The sequence below is a fragment of the Coloeus monedula genome (genome assembly GCF_965178545.1).
Source record: "Coloeus monedula genome assembly, chromosome: 4".
Lineage (NCBI taxonomy): Eukaryota > Metazoa > Chordata > Aves > Passeriformes > Corvidae > Coloeus > Coloeus monedula.
This window is the reverse complement of record NC_138784.1, coordinates 46,483,495-46,497,391: the sequence shown is the minus strand read 5'-3', so window position 1 is coordinate 46,497,391 and position 13,897 is coordinate 46,483,495. Positions and strand designations below refer to the sequence as shown.

At 39.0% G+C, this 13,897-nt stretch overlaps 1 protein-coding gene across 1 annotated transcript in view; it reads right to left on the bottom strand.

Annotated features, from left to right (window-relative positions):
- NELL2 (neural EGFL like 2) overlaps positions 1-13,897 on the bottom strand; it is a gene marked incomplete at both ends in the record, with an annotated part of 139,731 nt that overhangs the window by 100,926 nt on the left and 24,908 nt on the right. Inside the window, 6 exons of the mRNA XM_082279796.1 lie at positions 2,432-2,534; positions 3,781-3,909; positions 4,908-4,990; positions 5,159-5,231; positions 7,016-7,112; positions 7,217-7,390. Of these exons, the coding sequence (XP_082135922.1) occupies positions 2,432-2,534; positions 3,781-3,909; positions 4,908-4,990; positions 5,159-5,231; positions 7,016-7,112; positions 7,217-7,390 (659 nt within the window). The remainder of the gene's footprint in view (positions 1-2,431; positions 2,535-3,780; positions 3,910-4,907; positions 4,991-5,158; positions 5,232-7,015; positions 7,113-7,216; positions 7,391-13,897) is intronic.

The following is a 13,897-nucleotide window of genomic DNA, read 5'->3' as shown; positions in this document are numbered from 1 at the left end:
TCTCACTCTTTTGATTTTTAGTGACTTTGTTTTAACACCACCAAAAGAAAGGAAGAAGTGTGGAAGGAAGCACACAGCCCTGGGGGAGCGAGACTCAGCCACAAGGCTCCAGCAGCTGTCACTGCCTGGGCACCACTCAAACAACAGTCTGGCAGAAACAACTCATCATCTGGTATGAGATAACATAAATACCAGGAAGGAAACATCAATATCCATACATGTTCTGTCTTGAAACAAATACAAAATCCAGCTAAAGAACAGTCTATCAGGCATTATTTTTTCTCAGCAGTTATGATTGCTTGTCCAAACCCAAGGATATGGCTCCATGAGCAACACCCCCTAATTAGCTGTTTTCCCAATTATAAGCCATCTGTGTTCACTCTATATTATCTAGTCTGAAGCTACAACCTTTGCTGTTGTTCTAAGCATTGAAAACAATTAAGTTATTCTCAGAACCTGTCCAAATGGAGCAACACAGCTTTGATGCCTCTAGCAAGAACCAACTTCACCGAGCACACTGACCTCCATCAGCTCAGACCCTGACCTGAAGACACCAAGACAGAATACAGCTGGCACATGTATATGAACTCAGAGACAACTTAGCATTTCCACCAAAATGGCCTGGAGAATAAGTGAGAGTCTTGCAGCCTCCATTGCCTCTAACTTCCACTCTTTCACTGGAATTAACTACCTTGTCAATGCGACTCCAATTTACATTCTCTGTCCTTTGGTTCCCAGAATTGAGCCACTTTAAAAATTCTGTGATTTATTTTAAAAGTCACTTTAAATAACCTAGATGAAATTAGGAAAAAATTTTCAAAAGCCATTTTTATTTATATTTTCTCATCTAATTATTTTTCTGGTAGTTTGTCAAGAAAGTAGTATGTGTGCATGTTAGTTCTAAATTTAATTGTGTACTGGCATCAAATTAGCAACGCTGAAAGCTAAGACACTGATAATATTAAGAATATCAAACAGGAAATACTAGAGTAAACATCAGTGTGCTGTACCAGAACTGCATCTTAATTTGAAGAAGTATCAAGTATCAATGCTCTATAACAAGGTCTGTGTCCATATGCTCATTCACATTTCTTGACTTTTGTCGAGACTCCCAATAAAAACAACTTTGGAAGAAGTCATATGATGTGAGTCCTTCCCCATTAACATCTGGATGGAGAATTCCCAACTCAATGGACAGGCAGTACATTACAAAAACATACTTCAGAGGATCAGGTTTTCAAATTCTGCCACCACAGTCAGTGATTCAAACAGCCTGAAATAGAGCCTGGAATGTCACACTTCTCACCTCCCTGAATTACGAGCTCCCTGAGTCATCTAATATGCATGGGAATTCTGTGTAGTTGGTTAAAAAAAAGTATTTGAATTCTTATTTCCTCTTAATTAGAATTAATCTACTTGAGTAAGTTAATAAGGTTTCATAAAAAAGGATGGTTTGTGTAACTTCTACCACAATTAAATATTAATAAATTCCTGTGGGAGCTAGATCAACGGAGTACAAAACGTCTTCCGGAATTTTATCTTACAACATGTCATTTTAACCAGTTATGTATTTCTCTATACTCTGTAAGAAGTTTTATACAGCAGTAGAACAGTGATGAAACCCCAGAGAAAAATCTCAACATTTACAGAATAAAGAAGTGTGTGCATCTCATGCTCAATTTCAAAAATGGATTCTACCATAGTCTGAAATAACTAACCATAACATACGGAATAGACATACATAATCCATCTGAAATACTATATATAGTCCATCTAGATTGTGATTAACCTAAAATTCCCTTTCTCTGGCCCTATTTGCAACAAAACTGAAATGCTATAAAACGTAATCATGTATCCAATCCTAAATGACAATATTAAATCACCTTTTTCCATTTTTCCTTTAATTCTTTTACGACCTTTTGTGAAATAACATTTCTAGGTGTCTGGGTTTTGCTGGGTTCTTCTTTTCTCTTAACTACAGAAGAAGAATCATAAATCTGAACCTCCATTTCTAAGCTCTATAACATAAGGTTGGTAGTACACTCTTCTTGTGATAAAGGTGTTGGAGACACTGGTCAAAAAACACACCAGGCAATTGTTCTTGAATTTCTAGCAGTTTGGTCTAAAACATAGATAATGAAAGCCTACAGAAAGCTTTATAAGTGACTTTTTTTTCTTTATAAATTTTGATAATAAATATCTGTGCTAAATAAAAATAACATAACTAAAATGAAACTAAAATGTCCCCACATTAAATATTAAAACCTTCTGGTTATCAATTTCCCAGAACACTTCAGAGAAGTCTAAGCTCCCCAGTTCCACAACCCAGCTATTTAATGACCAGTTCTTCCACTGACATATTTACAGAAAGGTTCATATTCCTTAAGATTTCAAAGCACTCATTAGCAAGAGGCACAACAGTAAAACTTACATTGGCATTCCTTGCAGCACTTGCCATCCACATAGGCCAGGGCAGATTTAAGTGGACAGTCAGCAAGGGGGCAAATCAAAGCCTCGCACTGCACAGTACCGTTCTAGGAGAATAAAAGGTGCTTAACTGGTAGTTTTATTTAGCAATAGCAGAGATGTTCTCAAACACAGGAACTTGAAAATCTATTTTTAAATGCAATGAACTTTCTAACAACATCCAAAAAAGACAGTTTAACGTGGGTCTTTTAATAACTACAAGAACAGAAAGCATTTCTTCAGAATGTCACACACACAATCTTTTTAAATGAATGATGTTCTCTTTGAGATGATAATGATCATTTTTTTTTAGAGGCAAATCTATTTGGAGGCAAAACATTCTGCCAATCAGCAAAAAACTGACAGATTACTGTGAAATAACAACGGCACAGAACAATACTCTGCCTTCTGATTTTATGGCAGAGACAATATATTTCTAAAAGGTAGTAATATTATAGCTGTGAGAAAAATTCAGGTCAAAAATATGTAATGAATTTAACACTAAATTCAAAGAATTTTAAACATTTATCAGCCAGATTTTATACCATAAAATACTAAAAGCAAAATGAATATCCCTTCAGAAATATAAAGGTCAAAAAAATACTAAGCTTAAAGAGACCCTTTTAGCAAATTACAGATAGCAACGAATCAATCCAAGGTGCAGTACAGACAACAAAAGCCCTTTCACCAATTTCTAATGGCCTTTGGATTAAGCATTTAATGAGTTCAAATGGAATGAAAGAGTTTTTTTACATGAATGGACAATAATACAGATGCCCTAGTTTGGTACCTGAAAGGATACTTGAAATCACATCTGGAGATGTGCTACCTTTGGGAATCTTCCATCCACTAAGTCTTTTTCATTTGTAATATAACAAAACTTGCACATGACCCTGACATTTTACTTTTTATTACTTATTGAGATGTAACCAAAGGCAACCAAAGGAAATCAGACACGAGGGATCTATTAAATCATTTGCTATGAAAAATGCTGTGTTTATAGTGACAAAAGGCAAGGAATTAGAATTCCAGAGAAACTGTTTGCAACTCGGTGCAAGGGAATAACATGATAGCTAAGTATATTGCCTAGCACCTGCATAAGGTGACATGAAATACAGGAGCTACACATGCTAGCAATGCTGAAAACATAGGAAAATACATCTATTAATACTATTCCTTAGATTTAGAACAGATATTAAAGCTCTTTGTTGTTAGTACCTAGCATACATCTGAAAGTTCTCATTTTTTGCCTCAATAAAACTAATCAGAGGAAACACTGGAGTTCCTGACTCTCCACTCAAACCATAGCCATACCATGCAAGTGCAGTTCTTACAGCCATCCGTCCAGGATTCAAACTCTCTGTAGGTTGTGCCTTTCATTGTGCAGGTTCTTTCACAGTAGCACTGATCCAACTTGTTCATCCTCTGCTCAGCTTGAGACAACTGTATTTACAGTTCACAAAAATGTTTTGAATTTTTAAGTGGCTTCCACATTAGTAAAAACACAATTCAAACTTTTCCCCCGTATCATCAAGTACACAGATGAGAGAATACATTTAGGAAAATGCAGTCAGAGACAATAAAACTACTATTGTTAAATACAACATGATTAAACCACCATTCAGAGACAGAAATTAAGAAGTAAGACACAATGCAGTTCATCTTTCTCATCATCATGACATCAGGGACGTCATGAAACAAAATGAGCAGGTCAAGATGGGTACAGCTCCTTATTTCTCATCTTTGTTTTGTGAACTGATCAAGAATCTTGCTCTACATAAAGTACTTGCAGATAGAGCAGCCAAATGAAAATAAAACTCAGAACCGACACTAGCAGTTTTTTCTGCATTTCACCCAAGCATTTTTAACATTAGTGTATCAAAGCATCCAGATAACAGCATTCCTGCAGATATCTAAAGAACTGACATTTAAAATCAGAGTACTCTATTTTCACCAGCAGACATGAATGCTTTTGGTGTAATATTCTACAGGACAGAAAGAAGAAAGTCCTGGTTTGGATTCTTAGTTCCTCGTCTTGCATATATTCTGTCTGAATGTGCCTTTGGCAGCTCAGGTCTTGAAAAGTCTTAGTAAGTCTTGCTGTAATAAGCACTACAAGCACAGTTACCTATTTCATTCTAGGTTTCTTGATTTATTGGCCTAATAGGTAGTGTTTGAATATCTGTGAGGCCTTTCCTTACTCTTGGATTTGGATGCTGTTTACTACTAAAATACATGATTCTGTAAAAATATTAAAACACAAGAAAACTCTCTGAACTGAGAATTTTTATGTATAAACATTAGGCACAGGTATATAAAGATGTAAACATACCATGAAGGAATGTTCTGCACACAGCCATGTGCTCAACCCCATATAAGCATGAATAATCTAAAAAGACAGTCCTCACTTCTCCTATGACTTGAGTCCTAGTAAACATTACCTTAGCTGATGTTTTTGCTAAAATGTCCTGCAGTTCCATAATTTTCTGCACAAGTCCATGGAAGTCATTACAAGTTGGGCAGGCTAGAATAATAAAATATGTGTGTTAACAAATTAATTCACAGTAGGTTGAAATCATGCCAAAGTTGACAAACAATACACTTAAATTCAAGGTTTTAAGAAAGCTTGTAGGACAGAAAGAAGGTAAAAAGCACACCTTTCATTTTACGATATAAGAATTAATAGACTTACTGCGGTTAAGATCTGGGCACTGAGAAATAAATCCTTGAGGCATGACAAGTAATTGCACATCTTGCATTATGCCCTATGTGTAAGTGGAGAGAAAACAAAAGGATACATTATTTTTACCTGTCAAAATTATGTTTTTCATTCACCATGTAAAACAGTAAAGCCCACACAGAAAAACTATACTTATGAATAAACAGCTTCTTGTCTGGACCCAATTCAGTGATAAAAGAATAAACAGAAATTAAATTAAATAGATGTACAGGCATAATGAATAATTTTTAAAGACTTAAGATTAAATTTCAAGATATAATTATGTGGCAAGAGTTTGGTGGTTTTGAATTCATTGTTATTTTTAGTTAGTCACTGCAGAAAAGCTTGCAAATGACCTTTAAAAAGTAATTTGAAAACAGCTGCAGTTTCAGTTACTTAGAAATACTCTTTTAAATAATATGCAAATTTTTTTACAAGCTATAACTCTTAAATAGATTTGAAGATTAAAGAAACTAGAGTCAAGAAAAATACATTAATGCAAACCCTTAATGAGTTTGTGCTGGTTTTGGCTGGAGTAGAGTTAATTTTCTTCACAGAAAAGTAACTGGTATGGGGCTGTGTTTTGGATTTGTGCTGGAAACGGTGCTGGTAACACAGGGATGTTGCATAAATTACACAGCAACAAGGCCGTTTCTGCTCCTCCTACCACCCCACCAGCGAGGAGGTTGGGGGTGCACAAGGAGTTGGGAGAGACACAGCCAGGACAACTGACCCCAAATGACCAAAGAAGGGGTCATATCCAAGACCACAGGGCATCAAGCACAGCATTTAAAGCTGGGGCAAGAAGAAGGAAGCAGGGAACGTTTGGAGTGGTGGCATTTGTCTTCCCAAGTAACCATTACTGGTGATAGAGCCCTGCTTTCCTGCGGATGGCTGAACACCTGCTTGCCCATGGGAAGTGGTGAATTAATTTCTTGCTTTGCTTTGCTTGTGTGGCTTTGCTTTACCTATTAAACTATCTCAAACCATGAGTTTTCTAGCCTTTACCCTTCCAATTCTCCCCGCATCCCACCAGGGTGGGGAGTGAGCAAGTGGCAGGGTGGGGAGTGAGCAAGTGGCAGGGTGGTGCCAGCTGGGGTTAAACCACAACAAATTTTGGGGATCCCTCCATAAAGCTTGCAATATTATGAGAAACTACGTTTCTGTTACACAGCTGCAGAGCTGCATGTCGTTAAGAACTTAGGGAGATTTCAGCATGAAATTCAACAATGATATCTGGAAATGGATGGTTTCACCCAGAAGAACAGATCCCATACTTGCAGGCAGACTTTACATGCCATGCTTAGTTAAGATACAATTAGTAGCTAGTCTGCTGCTCACCAATAGCAAATTTCAAAGTAATCCAAGATCTGTGTTATGATTACAGAAACATAAATTGGTTGAGGTTTGGAGGCATCTCCTGAGATCATCTACTGCAACTTCCCTTTTCACGCAGGACCAGCCAGAGCAGGTTGCCCAGGACTGTGTCCAAACAGCTTTTGAATATCTCCATAGTAATTTATCTTTGACAAATCTCACAGTAGAACTGTTTTCTTATGTTCAGATGGAATTTCAGGAGTTTCACGTCTTGCCCATTGCTTCTTGGCCTTACAGTAGGCATTAGCAAGAAAAGTCTGGATCCCTCATCTTCATTCTCCTCACAAATTCAGGTGTTTATACACATTGAAGAGATCCTCCCGATACCTCCTGAGCCTTCTCTTCTCCAGGCTGAGCAATTCCAAATCTCTCAGTCTCTCATCATATGAAAGATGTTTCAAACCCTGAATCATTTTACTTAAGTTCACTCTTTATCTTCCAGGGAATGCATACCTTAAAATAACCATGTGCAGTATTCCTCTGTCCCAGCCAAAAGGTTGTACCCAAAGGTAAGTCCATGAAAGGCTTCTCTACAACTCTCTCATAAATTCTGAAAAGGAAGTGGAAATTAGAACCCCAAGTTGTCTCATTTAGTTTACTCAGAGCTCAAACATTCCAGATGTGACAGCTTCTTATAAAACACTCTTTACTTACTTATTGCAGTCCACGTGTAAAATCAAGTGAGAGGCACTGATTGCTAAGGAAAGTCTGTGCCATTTATCATCTGCCAGAATGTATGGGAATACTTCTGTGTGGGAGCGATGACTGCCTGAACGATAATGCAACCTGATTTCATTTCGATGACCGCTGCTTTCCAGCTCCAGGTACCTGTACCATAAATGCATCATCATGTCATGAACCATTCTCATCAGCACAGCAACATTTTACATAAGATTTACATCTTCCCATCATCATGCAGGAACTATTTAAAAGAGGAAGAAAAACAAGCAGATACAAAGGCAAAAGTAGATCCTTTTCAGATTTCCATTGCATCTCTTCTCAGTGACAAATAATAGCAGGTTCAAACTTTCATGTCACTACACAAGATTCCAAGCCAAATATGTTTTCCTCCAACAAAACCATTTTCCATAACATGATCTGAATTACACTATTATAAATAATTGCCTCATACAAAGAAAGCACAATAGAGATACTCTGAAGGCATGAATGCACAGAAGACAACCCCAAGTTTTGCAACAAGGACATCATTAGTAATTACCAAGGGAAGTAAGGACTGAGACTGAACACTCCTTTGTTTGCTTTTATATGTACTGTTACATCATCTTTCCTTTTCTGTAATGAAGTTTCTCCAAAGATACACAAAATCAAGAAATGCTAAGTCTTCAGAGCAATTTATATACGTGTACGTATCTGCTTGGTTAAATAAGTATGTGTATTTGTGAGGTGGGTGTACACATATATATACACATCTATATATGTATGCACATCTATATATGCAAATACGTATACATATAGCAAAAACTCAGCAGTGCAGCTGTACTGAGGTAAGTGAACCTAGCAGATTGCAAACACAAGCTTTGATGGTGAAATTCCAGCCGTTCAATTTAAAAAGAACTCCATAACCAAACTCAGTTCTTAGGCTGTCTCTCGCATGTTGGACATCTGGGAAAAAGCGTGACTAACCATTTGTTTTTTAAAATACTAAGTTTCTCATTTTAAAATTCCCCAAGAAAATTATTTTTACACAGGAATTTTCGTGGCTACATCTGAATCAGACATGACAGTGGCTTGTAACCGGAGTACACATGTGTTCCAGGATGACATCATTTACTTTAACAGGCTGTCTACATTAAGGAATAGAAAAGACAGTGATTGTGGTTTTGAAGAGTAAAAATGAGACCAAATCAAAACTATCCTGTACAATCATTATCGCTAGGAGAAGGCTTGCTGCACATCCCTGCTTCCTTCAGGGTGTTCCACAGTGGAACATACCTAGCAACAGCACAAAAACCACTAGTTTTTTGCAAAACCAGCAAAGACAATTTCTTCTTCCTCCCCAGTATTAAGAAAGCAGTTAACTAGAGTCAGATATAAATTTTATAATCAATTTACCTCCTCATGGCCCAAAAATAATTTTTGCATTGGCAAGAAGTGGAAACTAATTGAAGGCCTGGCTAGAAGAATTGCACCATAGTGGCAGACCATCAGTCAATAAGTTATCCTTCAGAACTGAAGCTTCAAGGATAAAAATAAGGTTACTCTCAACCAAAAGAGAAGGGGAACATTAGAGACCTGGACTTCTCCAGCAACTTTTAAGCGTCTCCACCTAGCAGCAGAAAATAAATAGAAAACGAATAGCATGGATATGTTTAAACATTATCTCCTGGTAGAACTAGGAGCTCTCCTTCATTCCAAGTCAATAGCAGAACTGATGCCAGCACACGAAATTCCAGGCAGGCAGGCAACAACTACACTAGTAGACATACAGTCAGTACAGAAGGTATAAAACAAACACTTGTGTTGCCCTTATGCATGTAAGATAATGAAATCTCTGCAGATGAATCATGGGTTTGCCAATAAAAAGAAGACGTTGCTGTACAAATTTCATGAATTAAGAACTGCTGAGAGAGGATGCTGACAATCGATGATGCTGTAATAAGCAAGGAAATTTTCCTACACAAAGCTGGGCAGAAACTGTGGACACTTGCGGTTTTGTTTTAATGGTGATTAACACACTGCTTTCACATTCACAGACGACACGTTTTGTTCTTCCATTTGGTAAACTAACAAATGTAACTACCTTTGAAATGAGAAAACATGCATCAAAATGAAAGAAAATAATAGCCATTAGAAGAATTATTAGGAGAATAATTTATGGTTATTAATAATCTGTACAGGCAGCAGCAAAACACAATTAGAAAAGCAAGTGAAATGACAGCCAAAGCAATATTGCTTTCAGCTTGAACAAATGCCATGATGCTGAAACACAGAGAAGTGAAAATGAATCATTTCCACTCCATTTTTTACAAAATGCTGTGCTTGCTATTCTCCTTTTCTACATTTGTTTAACTGCCTGGACTTACGTGGCTCTATCTCAGCCTCATGAGTTTCAGGAGATGGGATGAGACTTAGCACTGACAAACACACATGGGTGAAAATGAAAAGTCTGCCCACAGTGAGGCTTCTTGTTCCATCTTTGAAGCTGCAACACTTGGGTGTGTAGTTTTCAAAGGTTTGGAAGAGTCTTTGAGAAAATACGCTAAGCATTAACAGACCTGGATTTTAGAAATTAATTTCTGGTGACAAAAACACTCTGCACTTCTCTGTATACTCAGGCTTACTAATCATTTGAGAGAGAAAGGAGGGTGCTTTTAATGCCTGAAGGACATGCTCCCAAAGGAAAGAGTAACTGCATTGTACTGCAGTCTTCTCTAGCCAAGAATCTCATTACTGAAAAGCTTCACAGGAGCCTCATCAGCTGAGTCACCAGCTTCTTGTCCACACCAGCCTAGCCCAGCCCACTCATTGCAGGGAGAGCAGCAGCCCAAGACATCCCATTTTAAACATCACTGATGCTTCTCCCAACAGCTCCAAGGTGTTCTTCTATGCTGCAGAAGGCAAACGACTCTTGGAATGAAAAATAAGCCACAATGAGAAAACCAAAACAACAGCAGAACCCACACCTCTCTTTCTACAATTCATAATCTCTCCTGTTGTTTAATCAGTACCAGCCTACTTGATTTTAGCTCCTCAAAAAAACCACACCCGCCTTGGATTAACCTTGGATTTAACTTCACAGGGAGATATGTGCTTAGGTTTTTCTATGTTCGACACACAGAGAAGAAAGTGCCAACCTAGAAAAAAAGGTTGGTACATCTCTGTAGATCACTCTGTGCGTGCACAATCATTGCAAAGGCAACAGCCAAGGCCACGGTAGCAGATCAGCCACTCTGCTTGGAAAGTGGCCAGACAGCGATCCCTAATGTACTGACTAAGGATGAGCCTGTCTTGGTAAGAGGAAGAAATTTGTTTCAAATGCCCCGGAGGAATCTGAGACAGAAAACAGTGATGGTTTCTCTGCTGCCCAGCACTGATCTACTGTAACTTCTAGGTAAGAGCTGGCAGTCAGCGAATCTGCTCAGCTGTGGAGCTCTAATGACCATCCTGGCAAAGGGCATGTGGTCACACCAGCCCAGGCAGGACCTGCTCTTTGGGAGGTGGCAGACTAGTACAAGGAAGACTGTGGAAGTAAAAGTCAGGATGTACAGCAAAACTTAGAGATTTAGGAGGTGAAACACCAGATGGTCCTGGTGCACAGAGCAGCAGTCTTTGAGAAGAGGGGAGGTATGGCCATGCCAGCTAACAGGCAGTGTTGGCAACGCCAGGTCTTTGATGGCTCACTTGTTCATTTGGCATCCCTTCTCACACAACAAATGCACATACCTGTTGCGATAAGGAGCGACACAGAGTCCCCAGTCAGGTGCAAAGGAGAGCCCTTTATTGCAAAAACCCAGCCTTCTTAAGCAGTTAGCCAGTTACCAGTTTACATAGTTTTAAGGCATAACAAACATAATTCAACCAACCACCATACATCACGATGTGAGCACACGACAGCACACAGCAGCATGTTCTTCTACCCCTAATTCAGCTGTGTCTCATTCCCACAGTAAAACCTTCCCTTTACAAAGCTTTACTTCTCTGTAACACATACTTACTCCAGGCAGCTAGTAATTTCAACTTCAATCTACAGCACATAGACAAGTATTTCAGAAGCTAAAGGCAAAATATCACGTCTGCTTATGAATTTTTTACAGGATGGTGGGTTTTTTTAACTTTTTCTACTCACATTTATAGGTACAATGTTAAAATATTTCTTCATGGCTCTTTGATCTACACTGAAAAAAAAGGCAAATCACTAAAATTAAAGAGCAATATGTACTTAATAAAAATTAAAATCCTTACCTCCATTACTTATAAAAAATCTTTATCTGAAGATTTTTGCTATCAAAGCTCTGCCTTTTTTGTTAGGTATAATTACATAAAACATTAAAAAAAAAAGGGAGATCCTACTCAGTAGACCCTATTCATTGCACAACAGCAGCAAGCAATCCTGCAAGGTGTAGATTATGAAGATATAAAAGCAACTCATGCAGCACCACTATCAAATTCAGCAATGTGTTATTTGCTATTTTCTGCGGTATCATGACCGGGCAGTCAGGAGCATGAGCTCATTTTACTGTGTTTCAGAACATTTAATTTGGAAGCAACACTAAGTGCTCTGAAATATTAACTATCAGTTTTTACTGCTTGGTGCATCCCCTAGAACAACATGGCATCAAAATATCCCCAGATAGGTTATCATTTTTTCAACCAAACCTTCTATATGAAAAGTCAAGTGGTAGCTTCCTTTAACCTGTAAGAATCCAGTTCCCACCTCTCCCACTACTGCTTGACCTTACTGGTTTTACCCTTTTCAATCTAGAGCTCCACCTAGAGAAGACTAGCATTTTTATCAGGGAATGGTTAATTAAAAAATGGTCTTTGCTTTTCTGGATAAGTTGTAGCCCTTAGTTCAAGTGCACAATGGGCAGAAAAGCCACAAATTCTGTTTCTGTCACTTCCTTTTGCTGAATACAGTTTTAAAGCCAGACTGCAATTTTCTGATTTAGGGTATTTTTGTTCAAGAACGTTGATCCGTTCATTAAAACCAAATCTTTTGGCAGAAACAAACATTCTCACAGCAAAGCCTGTGGGGTCTAGGGTGATATGCTGGCTATAATGGGAGAGAGACAGAGAGCAAATCTAAGATTCTCTGAAAGACTTTCTCAAATATCTTTAATGCCATGATTATTACCGATATGAAAGCACAGATCCCAAGTGAAGAGAGCTCAAAATTAGAAGAGGGTATTACCCATATCGACACAAAGTGTATAAACAACAGGACAGCAAAACCAGCCTCTCAAGTTTTGTATTATAAACTAGTGCTCCATTCCAACTCATATCCATCTTGGTGATCTCTCACACTTTTTCCCTGAAACTGGTGGGCTTTTTCACACCGACTGGTAGGAACAGGCCTTGGCCAATGCTGCTTCACAGACTGCCCTGACATCCTCTGCAAGGGTACTAACTGCAGGAGACAAAAGCATGTCAAGGAGGATGCTAACAATTATGCAAAATGGACAACAGCAGGCCAATGCTCCAGCCTGGGCACTGTTTGGTTTACTAGCACAGCCCTTGCCAGGCACTGCCAACAAATCTGCATCAGCACTGTATCAAGTGGAGAAAAAAAAAAAAAAAAAAAGATAATGACATTCCACAGGGTACTTGTCTCAGGTGGAAAAAAAAACCACGTTCAAGTTCCTGCTCCAAATCAGGCAGAGTAGAGATTAACCGTGTGAGGAAAATGCCTCTGAAGCACCCCAGCCAGACAGCTGCTGATCATTCTGGCATTTACATATCTCTTGTTTATTTTCTTCCACCACAAAAACAGTCAACCACTTCATCTTTGTTTCACCACAGCACTGCTGCTTGCACTGGATACCTATAGAGAACAGCTGTGGAGGAGGAAGGTGCATTCCTGATGTGCTCAGGTGATGGAGCCCAGTGCTGGGACATGCATGGAAGAACACCCTTCTTGTTGGGACGTTCATGGGACAGAACAGGCAGGCCAGAGATAACTGGCAGAGCAGAGAGGCATCATCCGCACACATTCACCTGCACAAACTACTACTGCACAGCACTGCAGCTTCCCTCCAGACAGAAAGAAGCCACAGCACAAGGTAGTGGCTAGGAAAGTGAGGTTGCTATACCCTGATGTGCAAGTGGAGGTTAGGAAACAAACGTGAGGCTGTTCACATCCTTTCCATCACTGTACCCCTCAGTGTCCGTACCCGATTCAAACTAATAAAGCATGCAGGAAAAAAAAAATCTGTCAATAAGATATTGTTTTTATCAACTCCTTGCAGCCCCTCATCTGATTTCAGTGGCACTGCTGTGGCCTGGAAGCCTTTGCTGGCTTTGAATCAAGAATTTACCTCTCACATGAGACATCTCTCTGCTGACCTCCCAAAACCTGAGGTCAACTAAATCAGGGAGGCAAAATCTCACCTTATCCCTACTGCAGATTCTACCTAGCTTCTGCTGGGTTTAGGGCTATGATCCAAGACCCCATGGCCATCACAAGAGCAAGACACTCCAGACCTTCCAATGTTACTGCTGATGACAAGGCAAGGCTCCCAGTCAGCCTTTCCACAACACATAGGAAGGAGCCAGAAGCAGGAACTGAGGCCCCACCAAGCTCTTCAAAGCACTCCAAAAAAAGCTATTCCTGCAAAAGGTGTTGGCTTGGTCTTGGAAAAATTCAACCTGTTGTCC